The 18190-nt window shown below is 39.5% G+C and overlaps 2 protein-coding genes across 2 annotated transcripts; both read left to right on the plus strand.

Annotated features, from left to right (window-relative positions):
• The first annotated feature begins 47 nt into the window (after nt 1-47).
• On the plus strand, nt 48-5144 carry LOC139940823 (transmembrane protein 26-like). The gene is made up of 3 exons (XM_071937210.1): nt 48-238; nt 2869-3040; nt 4472-5144. Exons 1-3 carry the CDS (start codon nt 48-50, stop codon nt 5084-5086), a joined length of 978 nt encoding a protein of 325 aa, XP_071793311.1. The 3' UTR covers nt 5087-5144.
• A 4245-nt stretch (nt 5145-9389) lies between these two features.
• LOC139942374 (transmembrane protein 26-like) lies at nt 9390-18190 on the plus strand. Its single transcript, XM_071939242.1, has 3 exons — nt 9390-9679; nt 16063-16228; nt 17324-18190. Exons 1-3 carry the CDS (start codon nt 9390-9392, stop codon nt 18188-18190), a joined length of 1323 nt encoding a protein of 440 aa, XP_071795343.1.

The raw sequence follows: 18190 nt of genomic DNA on the forward strand, positions 1-18190 counted from the left end.
ATTGTGTTTTAGAGTTAGTTGCGAGAACCGAATAACCAGCACGTGCGATGGGGCTGGTATCTGTCGTAAAGGCCATTCTGGCCCGTTCTCTCTTCGCAATCCACGGCCTCATCACCGTAACTCGAGTTGCGGAAGTTAACTCGAACAACTTGTACTATTTGCTGATCATTCCGATTTGTCTTCTACCATTTGAGATGATGCTGACGCTGAAAGTGACGGAAAACGGAGAGTGGAAATGGTAAGAAAGCTGGAACAGAGTGGAACTCTATAACAACCGTTTATTTACTACAATCTAGACTACAATGTCTATTTTCTTTCTTTGATTGTCCAATATTGGTGAGACAAAATTCCTGGTGACGAAACGCCTGTAAACTTGACAAAACCTCATATATAAAATTCACAATGATTTTTTTCCCCCTAAAAACAAACCCAATTGGTTAAGGACTAGGTTTTGTGACTTTGGGGAACTTTTGTTTTGTCGAATGCCGATCTTTGTTTTGTATGCATACGATATTCAAAGAAAGGCTGACATTTTTCTGTCCGGCCGTTGATTGCGGTGGTATAAAATGTTTGGACACTAATTAAAGATAAACTACAAATTTATATGTGAAAAGAAGATAATCAATAAATCCTTTATTGATATTTGTTCATAGATTGTTTAATTACACCTACATGAAGCAAATAATTACAGCCTACCTGATACAGAAATCAAACATTGAATGAAATCATTTTGGGTTGAACAAAGAATTACGTAAATAAATATAAACATTTGCCAGTCCCGAACCAGGATGGGAGAGAAGACTTCACAATGACGACGTAACCAGTCTTTCCTTACATCAATTTATTTAAATTCAATTCAATTAATTGCATTTTTTGCATAAAATATAAATGTTAACCTTCATCACGTTATGCAACGACGGTAACACTTAAAGGTACTAGACACTATTGGTAATTGTCAAAGACCAGTCTTCTCACTGTGTGTGTCTCAACATATGCATAAAATAACAAACCTGCGAACATTTTAGCTCAAGTGGTTGTTGAAGTTGCGAGAAAACTATGAAAGAAAAACACACCCTTGTCACGCGAAGTTGTGTGCTTTCAGATGCTTGATTTCGAGACCTCAAATTCTAAATCTGAGGTATCGAAATCAAATTCGTGGAAAATTACTTCTTTCTCGAAAACTACTTCACTTTAGAGGGAGCCGTTTCTCACAATGTTTTATACTATCAACCTCTCCCCATTACTCATTACCAAGTAAGGTTTTACGCTAATAATTATTTTGAGTAATTACCAATAGTGTTCACTGCCTTTAAAAAAATTGCACTTCTTTGCGTAAATAATTGTGGACTACACTGCAGATGCTCAAAATTGTATAATTTAGAATTGTGTAAATTTATACATTTACATTAAAGCCATTGGACCCTTTCGGTACAGAAAAAAAAAAAAAGTTCACAGATTTATAAATAATTTACAGGGTTTACAGAAGGTAATGGTGAAAGACTTCTCTTGAAATATTAGTCCATGAAATGCTTTACTTTTTGAGAAAACGGTAAAACAATATAAATTCTCGTTAACGAGAATTACGGATTTGTTATAAACACATGTCATGACACGGCGAAACGCGCGAAAACAGGAGTAAGTTTTCCCGTTATTTTCTCCCGACTCCGATGTCCGATTGAGCCTAGATTTCCACAGGTTTGTTATTTGATATAGAAGTTGTGATACACGAAGTGTGGGCCTTGGACAATACTGTTTACCGAAAGGGTCTAATGGCTTTAAACAATATTGTAGTCTAAAATCAAGGCAGTGAATATGAAACAACTATAGAAAAGGTATTTCTTATCTGAATGTTATCGTTGTACGCTTGATAGTTATGCAAAAATTATTGACAAATACTTCCACGAATGCTCGAAAAAGAGAGATAAAACCCAACCTGTTATCACAAGTGGTTTAAATTTGTCGGTAGTGACCATTTTAAAAATGTTTATATTATGTGTCTATTGAAATTGAAAGCATAATAAGGTGATGGTCACACTCTCCCAAAACATAGCGCTATGATCAGACCGAATGTCAGTCACTCTGAATACAAGTTTGTACAAGTTTACAAGTTTTAAAAATGTGTGTACATGCAGTTTCTCTTGCATTTTTCTTAAAACCTATAGAGGCACTAGACACTATTGGTAATTGTCAAATACTAGTCTTCTCACTTGGTGAGTCTCAACATATGCATAATAACAAACCTGCGAAACTTTGAACTCAATTGGTCGTTGAAGTTGCAAGAGAATAATAAAAGAAAAAACACAATTGTCGCACAAGTGTGTGCTTTCAGATGCTTGAGAGACCTTAGCTGAGGTCTCAAGTTCATTTCAAATATTTTAGTGAGAAATTACTTGTTTCTTAAAAAAACCGACGTTACTTCAGAGAGAGCTGATTGCCAATATTGTCTAATGTCTTCAAATATGTAGATAAAGGTTTACACTAATGGCTTCAACCAGTACAATTTGAAGCAAAGGAATGTCCGCATCATAAAAGTTCACATTTCTTTGTCATGTAAGCAAAGGGAATTTTAAATCATAAGAGTTCACATTTCTTTGTCGCATAATACTCAATGAAAACTTTACATAGTCATATTATACTTCACGAAGGCAACGAAAGCGATTGCCTCAGTGCACTCTGTTCATTGCCATTGTGCCCTTGAAATGCCCCGGTAGAATTTTACAATTTCCTCTAGGGTGCTCTTTACCAAGGAGAAAATGCCTTGCTGCCCCTGCCCTTTCAAAAACCAAGCATACAGGCCTGGTTATCTGTCCGTTCAATGCAAATAGTTAGACACATTTTTGAAGATGTAATTCTCAACTCTCCTGGTAGGTTTTGCCCAAGTGTGTTCCTGTACCTCGCCAGTGTTGTGCCCGGGCTGTGGCTCCTCAACTTTGACCTTTATGGAAAACGGATCGACTACCGAGATTACATGAACCTAGAAGATTGTTCATCTGAAACAGTGTACAATTCATCTTCACTGAGTTTCCACGATGTATCAGGGGTAAGACACAGTTATTCTCCTTAAATGTACTGTGGAACATTTGTACCCAAATCTTGAGAAAGCCTACACATAATATTAATAATAACAATAATATTGAAGTCTTTTATAGCGCACGTATCTATCAAACAAGGTATGTACTCAATGCGCTGAGTATATACAAACTTTCAGAAGATAGGTTACTGCAATTATGAATTCCGAGACCATAGCACCTGGGTCCAATTTACGGAAGCAGGGAATTATGTGCTTACGGCAAGCGTATTTCACGGGTTAGCGGCGAATTTTGGCTTCTGCGCGTCCGTACTTCACATTACTAGGCATTCTACGGTTACAAGGCTAGCGCAGAAATTCTGCGCTTGCACGTAAGCAGTGAATCGACATCGTAAGCGCAGAATTCGGCGGTAAGCAGAGCCATGAAATTAGGCCCTCATAATGTTTTACAAGGTGCTACGGCGTATACAGCAGCCACAGCCAGGAACACCGGGGCGAACCCCTTCTCTTTTCGATAAAGTGCACTGGGTTATTTTACATAGGTTTCACAACACATGGAACCAAAGGCTTTACGTCCAATCCGAAGGACGAAGCAATGGTTAAAGACACTCGACACTATTGGTAATTGTCAAAAACCAGTTTTCATACTTGGTGTATCTCAACTTATGCATAAAATAACAAACCTGTGAAAATTTGTGCTCAATTGGTCGTCAAAGATGCGAGATAACTATAACGAAAAAACACCCTTGTCACACGAAGTTGTGTGCTTTCAGATACCTGATTTCGAGACGTCGAAATCTTATTTTGAGGTCTCGAAATAAAATTCGTGGAAATATACTCTTTTCTCGAAAACTACGTCACTTCAGAGGGAACTGTTTCTCACAATGTTTTATACTATCAACCTCTCCCTATTACTCGTAATCAAGAAAGGTTTTTATGACAATAATTATTTTGAGTAATTACCAATAGTGACCATTGCCTTTAACTATTACCCGGGCGGATGGTATAGAAATAATTAGTCTTATAGGATCGCTGTACCTTTCAATAATTATGTGATACTAAGGTGGTTTTCAATCTTAAGTGGTAATCAAAGAGTGTTATGACACAACGAACATGGCAATGTTGACAGCACAATTTGATGTTCAGAAAATTGCGAAGATGAGCACAGGAGGAAAACCTTGACACTTTATAATGACAAGGTTGTAGAACGGACGTGGCAAAAACAGACTGGCTCAGCTTGAAAGGGGTGAATAAAAGGGAAGCGTGGTATTAAACAATAAGATGCCAGGGAATGTTTTAGAGATCCGGACCAAAAACATACTCAATTACACAACCAATATTCTGACCGGAGAGTTTATAATTAAGTGTAGGATACTCTAACGCAGCACGGTGTGTAAACTTCTCTAATAATTATACTTGTGTATTGTTGTGACTGCATTGCAGATAAACATACCAGTTGCTGTAACAGACGACTCTTGGAGCTTGGCCTTGGAGCAATTCCTTCTTGCTCTTCTTCTCCTGGGAAGATGGCTGCTCCCAAAGGGATCGCTCACACGTGACCAGCTCTCACAACTCCTCCTGGTGTACATCGGTATGGCGGCTGACATCTTGGAGTTCTCCTTTGAGACATTGCTGGAGCAAGCGGTCACCTGTAACCTTTTCTTGATTATTTTGATGCTGTGCACATGGAGCTGGAGCTTGCTTCAGTTCACCCTGGTCCTCACCTCGGTGTCTGCCCCGAGAGCAAGTGCAGCTAAGATCTCTGGGGGCAAATCTTGCACGGGATGCTTAGGATGTTGCGAGAATGAAGTCTGGGCTCTCTGGATCACCATCTTAATGCAAGACGGGCCATTCTTGGCCATGAGACTTTACCTTTTGATTGAGTTCAAAATAATAAACCAGATGATGTTGTTCTTTCTTTTCAAGAACTTCCTGGTCATCGTGCTGCAGTTGTACCGCATGGCTATTGTTTGCTGTGCCGATGATAACAAAGTCGGCACGGAAGCTGAAGAAATCTTGGGAAAAGACCATTACGAAGAAGATTTAGGCCAACCATAAAATGCATTTCCATACTGTCAATTCGTACAATAAGATAATACAGTTAAGAACTGCCCTCTCCCCAATTAAAGCAGTATGTACATCAAGAAGTATTTATGGCAATATTCATGTTACAATTAAAAGGATTACATTTTGAGTATAAAATAAGATATTTAACATTGCTTGTTAATAGTTGTGGAAGTGAGATGCTGTCGTTTATGATGTGTAAGGATTACATGCATGCACCGACTGGGGCACCATCTCTAGCTCTGGTGACAAGATCAACCTCCGTTTCGATTTGATTTTTTGAAGTAAAAGACTATACGGCCAAATCATACTCCTCATCTTTAATGATGGTAATGTAATGAAGTTCAATTCCGACCGATGTTTAACAGGTGTGCAATAACATAAGAGTAAACAGGTTTTAATGTTCACTGATTTAGGCCTACACAAAACGTATGTATAGGCCCTACATGATATACAGATGGTTATGGTGGGAAACTCCCTTGACATATCACGTTTTGCTTGAAATGCATATAGTTTATAAAAAAAATCAGTAAAATAAAAATAGATCACGCAACTCCAAAACTCAATGTTTATAAACAGATAAAACGTTGAAGGGTTTTTTCCACTGGTGTTCTCGTGACTACAATAGGCAAAATGTGCTTAAACCTGTAGGCTTGTAGTTCAATTAAAACGTTCTTCGCCTTCTTTTCTTATAAGATTTAAAGTCTTCAACTAGTCATAATAGGTGATATAAGGCTAGTCCTAAGTCAGAACGAGTAACTCGTACTAACTCGAGATAAGACTAGTCTTACTCTTTGAAACCCACCCCTAGGGGTTAAGACTATGTCTGAACTCTTCGTGAAGTCGACACATGGTTTGTTAGCCACCAATTTTGCCTAACAGTCACGATAAAATGGCACACTATACATGTAGGGGCCTCGTCCTGCCATTGCACGGAGCATTAAGGGATTTTAGGCATTGCATGATCTGTATCAATTTTTGTGTGGTTTGCAGTAACACTGTTTGTGTACCTACTTGCTAGGTAGATTATGTTCTTTTGAGACCTTGTCTTGCTTTATTTTTGGAATTCGGGACTCAGTTCTGAAAAGAACTATCTTGCCTTGGTAGACAACATGCATGCGGTCAAGTTCGTATTGTGTGTACATTTTTGTTGTTCCAAAAGTGTGTCTTTTTGGTAAGAATATCATTTATGATTGATATTATGATTTATGATTTATGATAATACATATTTTAATATTCCGGCCAGGTGTTTCCGTAAAAATAGACATCAGACACAAGCCTATGTAACGCACCATCTGGTCCGAAACTCTAATTGACGGTGAATTTCGCCCGATTTGATTTACATATTAATTTGCATAATAATGAGTTTATTGGGAGATGACACGAAACTGTTAACACGTGCTCATTTTCAGACCTGTTTGTGTTAATTGGGTTAAAGGTTTCCCCTGTTCGCTGACTGAATTATAACTTGTGTACGGTGTGTGCTGCGGCGGCCCCGGCCCGGTCATGAGTTTCTGATATGACACCGACAGCACCATTCGTTATACACGTTGATGTGAATGCTATTAAAGGCAGTGGACACTAATGGTAATTACTCAAAATAATTATTAGCAAAAAACCTTACTTGGTAACGAGTAACGGGGAGCGGTTGATAGTATAACACATGAGAAACGGCTCCTTCTGAATAGTAGTTTTCGAGAAAGAAGTAATTTTCAACGAATTTGATTTCGATACCTCAAGTTTAGAGTTTGAGGTCTCGAAATCGAGCATCTGAAAGCACACCAATTCGTGTGACAAGGGTGTTTTTTCTTTCACTATTACCTCGCAACTTCGACGACCGATAGAGCTCAACTTTTCACAGGTTGGTTATTATATGTGTATGTTGAGATACACCAAGTGAGAAGACTGGTCTTTGACAATTACCAATAGTGTCCACTGTCTTTAAGGCTACGCTTGATGTACGATACGCACCACTTTACGCACTATACTAATATCTTTTTAATGTGCGATGTCCTTTCAAGGCCACCTTCTTATATGTATCTGTATCATTGGTAGTTCGTGTAGCCTTTTGAAGTACGGTGGCACTATCATGATCAGGGGTGCTATCAGGAGTGCACTGTGTGGTTGCCGGGTACATACAGACATCCTCCATGCATAAACTAAAACCTTGGTGTTGTTGTATTGTGTCCACCATATCTCAAAATGGCTAAGGTTGGTGTTCAGGGGTAATATTATAAATGTATATGCCGGTCCTGTTAATTTTTTGGTAATCAATATTTCTGAAACCCGGGTTTTGGGCAAAGGTGGATACGGAAGCTGTGGGCCAACGTAATGTCCTATATTATTATTATTTCGATTCGAATTGTGAAAGCACTCACAGCACCTAAACAGCTATATGATTATGCTTTTACGTATCAGACAATAAGCTTTTCAAATGATTTAGGTGAGAATAATAGTAATGGCTGACTAACGGGTGTCACTTTGACCCTTTACAATATGAAATGACATGACATGTTGTATGATAATCTAATCCCTATTTATGTGTAGCAATATTTTGGTGATGTGTGTTAGCACTGTATACTGTGCTAACACACATCGGTGTATGGGTAAAAACCAAAAATTAATATTCTTTATCCCGATGCAAATTTAACATCTATAATATTTTGGTGCTTAGCATTTTTGTTTATATGCTCACCACCTTGATGCCATTTGATTCCGTATTCAATTTTACCTTCATTATTCGTACTTCAACCAATCCAATAGTACAAGTTTTAAAAACACAGTTGGTCCAAAATGGCGGAAGTAAATAATTGGTTTTATGATATTTTAACTGGAGAAAGTATAAGTGTCACGATTTTGTAATACTTGCCTCGTTATCTATAAAACTTTACTTTCACCATTAAATACAGGTTTTACATTTGTATGTACACATGTACATGTAGTAGGCTTACACTTTTTTGTATTTGTCTTCGCAGATTGCACATTATTATTAAAAGAGCACATTTATTATTATATGACGGAGAACTTGTGTCATTTTTCAATGATGTTTTAATACGACAACGTAAGCGATTTGACCTAATTTACAATGAACCGCTAACGCATTATAAAAATACATAATCCACATCATTAGCATGCTCCAATGCCCACGATTTGGAAGACTCCCCTAAATCAAGTTTGATGAAACATCCCCCTGTACCAACGAACATCTCTTTAAAGTCTTTTCAAGAATCACTCTCCACTTCTGGAGATGATCCGATAAGATGACGTCACAACTTGGTATCCCTGGCGGGCGAACTGTGCTGTCCACAAAGAAGACGATACACACACAGCACACGGAAGGTACAAAACGACTCGGCGAGGCTGGGATTGCTTTAATCATTTATGTTGGAAGATTGCTATCGGATGCTATAGCTTAAATTTTCAAGACCACGGTGTGTGGTGGTTATTTTAGCACCAATAAGCTTCAGAATTCACCCATTTGGCCATCGTGTTCATTTCGTCTGAAATATTAACTTTCTTGTAGACCGGGAATTTGAATTTACCGTGGACGATCTTTGGAGGTACGCGGGAGGAACGGGACCATTTTCACGGCACTCGTCATGGTGATTCACACGGTCTGCTGCGGAGGCTTTGGGCACTTTCCATTGATGCAGGACGACGTGTAAATATCAATACAGATTGACATTTTAAGATGAGATGAATTTGGCGACTGTTTTTTTGTTTGCGACAAAAGCGAGTTACGGATTGTCACTTTATATTAAAGTTTCATCTCTGCAAAAAAGTGTTGACATCACATTTATGACCAATCCAAATATTTACGTCCCGTTTTAATGAGCAGCTGAAGAAACCGAGCCGGACTTCGGATTTAAACGGTGACACTTTGGGCCTAAATGGTATTTAGACAGTGGTCCGTTTTGGACCCAGGCCCCCAACGTTTGCTGCTTCGACAGTCCCTTGGGAAACGGAAAGTCGTGTCGTCTCAGTTGCATCTTTAACATCGTTTTCTATCGTTGGTGTGTTGTAAATTGTGGGTTACAAAACATGACTCTGAAACTGGTTATTTTATCGATGCACTCTAACTTAATCATGGACAGTGAAGTTGACGATTGTATCGAACCGTCCAAGATGCTGCGTTCTTAATGTAGTGAAGGCCGACTAAAGACTTTCCTTGGATGTGTTCGGTTAATCAATGGAAAATACGAATGACAAATGTGAAATTTAAAAGAACAAAGAAACTAAAATACGCGTAAATTTATTTTACATAGGCCATTTTTATTGACTCGAGGAAGTGAACCAAATGAATGCAACTGGAAAATCTACGAAAACCCGACCACCAAGAAAGAAGAGTCTTCAATCTGTGTTGGTCCCATCCAGGAAATCCTGGGTGACTATGGCCTTATTCATGATGTCTATCACGAAGGCCTTAGCGGCCCGGTTACTCTTTGCAATTCACGGTATCGTTACGGTGTGGCGTGTGGCGAGCGTAAAGGGCAGTGCTGCTTACTATCTTATGTTGATGCCAGTGGCCCTGATGCCTGGTGAGATGATATTCACTCTACAGACCACAGATGCAGGGGAATGGAAATGGTAAGCAAAAGAAAAAAAAGAAAAAAAAGAATACTACTATAGTGTCCATTTATGATGCACAATGTCTGTCTGGAAGACAAATCTGGCGCAGGAGAGATAGAAGCAAGTAGACATAAATAAAGACATCTTGAGTATCTTTGCACGGTGGGGGAGAGACCGACAAGGGGGGGAGGGGGGGGGGGTGCCGGGTTATCACTCTATGTTCCTAGTCATTGGTGAGACAGCTCGAATTTTTAATAAGTGATCAGAGCGATTTATCGAAATATCGGATTTCCAGAGCAACCTTTTTTTTTACCAGAGTTGTACAATCTAACATATCATGCAAAGTGTTCAAACTAAAACATGCAACCGGAAACTTATTTGATGACGTATCTCCTTTAGATATCATGCAAAGTGTTTACAATTTGCAACCGGAAAACCTATTAATTGCATCTAGATCACATGCCGCCGAAAGTATTGTTGGATTGATGATGACTGACCGAAACAGTGACTTCCATGCAAAAGAACACTTCCCTCTAAGGAAGGATTTCTGTGAACGGTCTTTTGAGGAAACGAGCTTTGACCCGTGGCTTTGTTTTTTAATATTACAAATCTTTATTGTGTTTATTTAGTTGTTTCCTTTAATTAATCCAGGGTGACCTATAAAATCAGTAAAATATACTTGTTTCCATTTGGGTCATGCGTGTTACAGTACGATATACGATGTACAAAGCAGAAGTTGGTATTCTACTAATATCTACAATATAAAACTCTAGCAAAAAAGGGAACATCAAGATAAGTGAATACATGTACACTCGTACAAATACTATGTGGAAACATGTTATGACAATGTAGAAAGCAGATGGCAGGAGCATTTGGTTGCCTTGGCCTAAATGTGGCCCTTTAGTTGAAAAGGTTGAATGACACAAAATTAGTTCGACTATACCAATCAAATAAACCTGATTGCTTTCGATTCAAATCTCACACTGTGCTGCAGGCTCATTAAAGGTGTTATACAGGGTTGAATAAAACAAATATAAAACTGTGTATTTTTAGTCTGAACGCTTACACTTATGAAGTTCATTATAGAACCATTTTTTTCTGTGAAATGTTCCCCACTGAAATGAAGACATAATTCGGGAACTGTATCTGAACACCGAAGAAACCAGCAACACCTGATTTTGGTTGTTACAACCATCACCAAGAACAATGTGCTTACATGCTGAAAAGTGTGCTGAAAACTTTTCCTCGACTCACACAACAGATGGAGCCAAATTGTTTGTTTGTTATTTCATGCATTTTTTTTTATGGTTGAATCACATCATAACATGAACACTGTCTGGAACTATTTTGTCAGCTCATATACCAATTCCTTTAAACGATAATATTTGCGTGCAAAGAGTGTACTCATCGTGACGTGATGAGAGACGGGATATCAAACTCTGTAGACGAGTCTGAGCTGTCTTAGACGTAATCACGGACTGCCTTCTCGGAAAGGTTTCTCTAAAAGAAACCTCAACCGGAGAACATGTATACATGTATATGCATGCACGCACACAACCTAACGGATCCGGTTTGTGGGTTACATAGGCCTAACTGTCTTGTGGGGTACAGGTTGAACAAATAATTCCCCTGTGGGGTCCATTGCTCGTTCAGTCAGACTTGAGACCGAGTTAAATTGGGACCGAGACGAATTAGACCGATATGACTTGGGACTGATATGACTTGGGACCGAGATAACTGTGGACCGAGATGACTTGGGACCGAGTAATTTGGGACCGAATTAGACCGAGATGACTAAGGACCGATATGACTTGGGACCGAGTAACTTGGGACCGAGTTGACTTGGGACCGAGTAACTTAGGACCGAGATAACTTGGTACCGAGATAACTTGGGACCGAGTTGACTTGAGACCGAGATGAATTTGGACCGAGTTGATTTGGGATCGAGGACATGACTAGCGACCGAGTAACTTGGGACCGAAACGAATTAGACCGATATGACTTGGGACCGAGATAACTGTGGACCGAGATGACTTGGGACCGAGTAATTTGGGACCGAATTAGACCGAGATGACTAAGGACCGATATGACTTGGGACCGAGTAACTTGGGACCGAGTTGACTTGGGACCGAGTAACTTAGGACCGAGATAACTTGGTACCGAGATAACTTGGGACCGAGTTGACTTGAGACCGAGATGAATTTGGACCGAGTTGACTTGGGATCGAGGACATGACTAGCGACCGAGTAACTTGGGACCGAGACGAATTAGACCGAGATGACTAGGGACCGAGTAACTTGGGACCGAGTAACTTGGGACCGAGATATTTTGGGACCGTGATGACTTGGAACACCGCCTATAGAACATTAATTACATCTATACCACATTGGTTTTTATTTTGAATGACTGAATATCTTTATAAGGACCGCACGTCAACATATTTAAATCGCAAGAATTTGTGTTCAGTATAAAACATGACAAGTCACGTGTGTGTGTGGCACCTAAATGTAGCCCGGGCCCCACATGTAAAACTGGGTTCCAATCGAATGGCTGTTTAGAAGACGGCCTAACTATAGATGGCCAAAAGAAATCATGACAGTAAATTCAGCTTGGTATCGGACATTTGACATTCACATGGGTTTATACAGCAAATGTATACGTTTTGTTTCGACATTGGACATTTTGACATTCACATGGGTTTATACAGCGAATGTGTACATTTTCGTTTCGACACAGGACATTTGACATTCACATGTATTTATAGGTTTGCACAGCGATCTCAAAATGAAAAGTAGACATTCACCTTTACCAACCAATGTGAATACCCACTATCGAAATAGTTGGACATTCGCTGTACAAACCTATTTGAATGTTCAATATCCATCCAACTTACTTTACTGTCCTGTTACAAATCATGTCTTTTTCTTCCTCCAAGTCCATCTCGAAATACGCAGAAACACAATTGGTCATAGGCTTGGTACCGCAAAGCTCCATTTTGCTCATACTATATTAGATTGTCTGCACTGTTGTGATTTAACATACATTATTGTCTGAGAGAGAAGGATAGGGAGCAATCCTTTTATACAATAAGATTAAAGTCTGTCACATGCAACCTTTGATATAACGTCTCAACTGCACTCTTCCCGAGCCAGGTTTCCCTTTTGGAAAATTATCAGTTTCACGCATATATCAGACCAATTATAATACCTCTGAAGTGACACACATACGAGAAGTTCCTGCAGTGGGCCTCATGGCTTCACACTGTATCGTCCATTAGATACATCACCGCCTTTGCAATCCACATTGGAGCATAACTTGTGATCTGCAAATTAACGTACATGTGTTCTTTCAACGTGATTATGATGGCAGTAGATGACAGGCTTTGCTTGGAAGCACTTTTCGTCGGGTTAATACAAACATGTTCTGGAAGTGTCTCCTCCCATGTGGATACGTTAATGGGTAGATGGGTGAGGCGGGGGGGGGGGGGTCTGAAAGTGTCCCCCCCCCCCCCCCCCCGTGTAGGCACGCTGATGGGGAGATGGGTGAGGAGGGGGTTATTGAGAGAAGTAAAGTCTAAAGATAGGAATCATGGACAAGGAAAAACAAAAACTACGCGCGGGGTTTCGTGCTAAGTGCTGACGGGCACACCACGCGGAGAGATGCTCGTAAGGAGTGATAACGTAAGCTCTGCTCGGCTTGAACATTTTAAAGGGGCTGCTTTGAGCTAATTTCGGAACCAGTCATTTCGGTCTCAGATATTTTGTCAAAAAATTGTGTTGATAAACTGTTAGCAGTACGGTTGTAATGATTTTCTCGAACGGTAGCCAGAAACCTTGGGTTTGATGTTTAAAGGCAGTGGACACTATTGGTAATTGTCAAAGACCAGTCTTCACAGTTGGTGTATCTCAACATATGCATCGAATAACAACCCTGTGAAAATTTGACCTCAATCGGTCATCGAACTTGCGAGATAATAATGAAAGAAAAAAATACCCTTGTCACACGAAGTTGTGTGCGTTTAGATAGTTGATTTCGAGACCTAAAGTTCTAAACTTAACTTGAGGTCTCGAAATCAAATTCGTGGAAAATTACTTCTTTCTCGAAAACTATGGCACTTCAGAGGGAGCCATTTCTCACAATGTTTTTTACCATCAACCTCTCCCCATTACTCGTCACCAAGAAAGGTTTTACGCTAATAATTGTTTTGAGTAATTACCAATAGTGTCCACTGCCTATAAAATTGTTTCAAACGCCATCAAACTGAGAAATAGTTCTTGTATTATTTGCTTATAATATTTCCTTTGCTTGTTAAAGTATCCTTTTATAGATAAATCCCAAAAAAATTTAAATGAACTTTGAATGTACTTAGCTCGTATCCTATACCAGACTACCACAGTTGATTAAAGGTTTAATATGATGACACGGTATTAACTCAAACCACCACTACTCACTCATCCCAGTCCTCGCCGTTTACATTGCACATACACACTCAGAGTCCAGTTGTATAAACTTAACAAAATTGTAACAACAACGATTTCATAACGGTTGTTATTCGAAATGTGTGGCATTTTGACCTGGTGGTAATAAAGGTTGATTCTTTACTCGTGCATTTGACGATTACGTTTATTTGTACGACACTTCACGTAGAACTCTGGAAAAGAAGAAAAAAAAGGTGAAAGCCTGACCACGACCTGTCAAGATTATGACAAAAGATGGCCACAATCAGACACAGTATGAAAAGGCTATAATTCGCCATGGTCGCCCTACGGGTCATGAGAAGGCAGAGTCAGATCCAGATCCTAATTATTGAAGGAAACTCCCAGATGGTTTCACACGGGAGAGAAATGTAAAGTTGTAAGATGCAGGATAAGTCTTTATAGTGGGATGCGGTTAATTTAATTTGAGCGCCCGAAGGACGTGATATCTTGGGCAGTGTGTGAACGGCGTGATTAGACAGCAGTGCGGATTCAGTGCAGGGAGACCTGAACCAAGAATTGGTTTTTATTTCTCACGTACGTTTTTCTGTTAATACATGTTGGGTTTCGTCCAATTTGTATCCATACTTTTACTAGGATGTAGGACTCAATTTAGATTAACATGTATACTCGAAACCAACTAGTAATTTAAGTTTTCCTCGGTGTCACGGTGATCGGCACGCTAAGGTAACTCGGTTCAACTAAATTGTTTAAAAAAAAACCTGAAGCCTGGTTCATACATCCTGTGAATGCGAATACAGAGTTTATAGAAATAAAATAATTTGAAAATATTCAAATTACCACTTTAAAACCTATAAGATGTTACGGTTTACTATAGTCATGTTTTCTCTAAAAAGTCTAGATTTCAAATGGGGTGGGGTGGGGTGGGGGGCGTACCCCAAAGTTGGTTTCGTCACTAGATTACAATAGATCTAATTAAAGTTGTACCGTTTTTGTATCTGCAATGATTTTATTGCTGTGCACTGCGTTTATTTTGCTACCAACCCCCCACTTAACTGTAGTGTTGTTTAACCTGATACCTGGCTAGAAATTACATGGTCAATTGGTAAAAAGAACCTTTGAAAATGGTAAAGGTCTACTGTTCTCCACAAACAATAATTATTTGTTATCAAATAATCCATTAAAACGTATAATCCTCATTATTCATGTTTAAAGGCAGTGGACACTATTGGTAATTACTCAAAATAATTATTGGCATAAAACCTTACTTGGTGGGGAGTAATGGGGAGAGGTTAATGGTATAAAACATTGTAAGAAACGGCTCCCTCTGAAGTGACATAGTTTTCGAGAAAGAAGTATTTTTCCACGAAAAAGATTTCAAGACCTCAAGTTTAGAATTTGAGGTCTCGAAATCAACCTTCTAAAAGCACACAAATCGCGTGACAAGGGTGTTTTTTCTTTCATTATTATCTCGCAACTTCGACGACCGATTGAGCTCAAATTTTCACAGGTGTGTTATTTTATGTATATGTTGAGATACACCAAGTGAGAAGACTGGTCTTTGACAATTACCAATATTGTCCACTGTCTTTAACCTGATACCTGGCTAGAAATTACATGGTCCGAATTGGTAAAAAGAATAACCTTTGAAAATGGTAAAGGTCTAGTATTCTACACAAACAGTAATATTTGTTATCAAGTGTTTCATTAAAACGTATAATACTCATTCTTGCTAAACTAGAAAAGAGTGTAACATAACTTAACTGATTTTAAAGTAAAGATTTACAAAATAGTTATGAAAAACTTTACCGAACCTGGTAAAACGTTACCAAACTATTCGGAGGTTCGTATACAACATTGCAAATGTAAAAAAAAAATTTTACACAACTGGGTGTATTTTTGTGTGTCTGTGTGCACCGATTGATCATTAGCGATTCATCTTCCATTTTCACTGGTTCCCAACAGGTTGTGCCCAAGCGCCCTACTCTACCTAGCCAGCGTGGTACCAGGACTGTGGGTGCTTCAGCTGGACTTGTACCAAAAAAGAATTGACTTTCGAGATAACATGAAACTGAAAGAGTGTTCGGCAAAGATCGTCTACAATCACACTTCATTTACAAATCTCCAAGGGGTAAGTTGACACAACTACTTTATATTCAGATCTATTGTTGGTAAATTAAATGCACTGGACACTACAAAAACTTAGTTGGTTAATAACGTGCAGTGGCGAGCTGTTGATAGTATAAACATAGTGGTAAACGGCTCGTTAGAGAAAGAGGCAACTTCTCAATAAAATATTCAAAGACTTCATACGGCCTGAAGCCGTTTTTAGGCATCTAAAAGCACACACATTTCTGCACACCGGTGTTTTTTCTTTCATTACTATCTTCCGAACTTCGATGGCCAATAATTGAGTCCAAATATTCACAGACTTGTTGATTTATGTATGTTGGGATACACCAAGTGAGAATACCGGATTTCGAAAATAACCAAAGGTGTCCAGGACCTTTAAAGGGAATGTATAGTTTGGTACTCACTCTAAGAAGCATGTCGGCAGCTTTCGATGGTCTAGGCATTTTAAGAAGCATTTCACTTCGAAGTAATGTATTTATGGAAACAGATATTAGTTTTTATACCCCAAAATTTGATCAGAGAGTACCGCTTTTGAGATTGTGTGATCCATGATCGAATAGACATACAAAAAAGCAGATGGAGTGTGTTCTCCAGTTCAGAGCGTGATGATTTTAAAACTGTAAGAATTCTTTCGACCTTTGAAGATTGACTAAAAACAAAGAGTGTATAGACCATGTAAACCTTGTTTATAATAAGTGTGACCATGTACATTCCTTAAGTATTCTGGCAGTCAAGATACTACACTGGTCCTATGAGAAAGTTGACACTTGGTGTCATAATTTCCACGTAAAACCAAGAGTTATGAAAGTAAAGGCTGGACAAGTTTTGAGATGTGCCCCCTTTCATCATATCAAAAGTTGATAAGAATAACATATAAGATTTGAGATTTGATGTTTTCTTCCATTGAGCTGTGTACAAATCATGCCTGCTGGAAGTCTAGTCTCTGTGGCTCTTTTGTAAAAATGTGATGTCACAGGTCACATCGTCTATAATAAGACACAATACTTTGATTATAAATTTTTGTCACTCTAAAATGGCAATGACCAGCGATACAAATCTGAAATATCTATTTCATTGATTATTTTGGTTTCAGCTCCAGATCCCCGTAATTCTTGCTGATGACGAGTGGGCGTTGGCTCTGGAGCAGATCTTGCTTTGTCTCCTCATCCTCGGAAGGTGGCTTCTCCCAAAGGGCTCCCTCACACGGGAACAACTGTCCCAGCTGCTCATGGTGTATATCGGTATGGCTGCTGACATCTTGGAGTTTTCCTTGGAGAATCTTCGCGAAGAGCCAGTTGTGTGCAACAAGAGCATTATCATGATAATACTCGCCTTCTGGAGCTGGAGTCTGCAACAGTTCGCTATGGTCCTGACCTCCGTGGCGGGTCCCAAAATCAGGGTCTTCAACAAGCGGCAAGAATCTCGCAGTGACCGGGAGGATAACGCCGGGTCGGAACCGGGTGAGTCCCCGCCCGAGCACCACGTCAATCATATGGATAAAGGTTGCTGCTCTTCGGAGATCTGGGCCCTGTGTATCTCGTTGATCATGCAGGACGGGCCGTACCTCGGCATGAGGCTATACCTCATCATACGCTTCCACATCATCAATCAGATGATGCTGTTCTTCACATTGAAGAACATGATGATCTTCCTGCTTACCGTGTACCGAATATGCGTGCTGCACACGTCCAAGGGCGACAAGAAGCTAAAGGTCAAAGTTCGAGTTGACCCAGGAGATGGATTAAAGGGGCTGATCCTACCACTGGATATTGGGCTGGGTGTGCCGCAGACGATTGTCCTCAACGGGAAGAGGTCAAAGCAGATCAAACCGGAAGTAGTTCAGAAGAACGGAAATGTTAAGCAGGACATAGAACATACGTACGTTGTTGCTCACGTTGATGAGCGGATGAGAGGAAAACCGATGATCAGTGATGACCAAACTGAAGAAATTGAACTTTGA

The sequence above is a fragment of the Asterias amurensis genome, chromosome 1 (assembly GCF_032118995.1).
Source record: "Asterias amurensis chromosome 1, ASM3211899v1".
In the NCBI taxonomy this organism is placed as follows: Eukaryota; Metazoa; Echinodermata; class Asteroidea; order Forcipulatida; family Asteriidae; genus Asterias; species Asterias amurensis.

Excerpts from the sequence above, each read along its gene's own strand:
- LOC139940823 (XM_071937210.1), top strand. The coding sequence starts at position 48 with ATGGGGCTGGTATCTGTCGTAAAGGCCATTCTGGCCCGTTCTCTCTTC. Across the intron at positions 239-2,868 it reads GAAAACGGAGAGTGGAAATG|GTTTTGCCCAAGTGTGTTCC; the intron begins GTAAGAAAGCTG and ends CTCTCCTGGTAG. Across the intron at positions 3,041-4,471 it reads GTTTCCACGATGTATCAGGG|ATAAACATACCAGTTGCTGT; the intron begins GTAAGACACAGT and ends ACTGCATTGCAG.
- LOC139942374 (XM_071939242.1), top strand. The coding sequence starts at position 9,390 with ATGAATGCAACTGGAAAATCTACGAAAACCCGACCACCAAGAAAGAAG. Across the intron at positions 9,680-16,062 it reads GATGCAGGGGAATGGAAATG|GTTGTGCCCAAGCGCCCTAC; the intron begins GTAAGCAAAAGA and ends GGTTCCCAACAG. Across the intron at positions 16,229-17,323 it reads CATTTACAAATCTCCAAGGG|CTCCAGATCCCCGTAATTCT; the intron begins GTAAGTTGACAC and ends TTTTGGTTTCAG.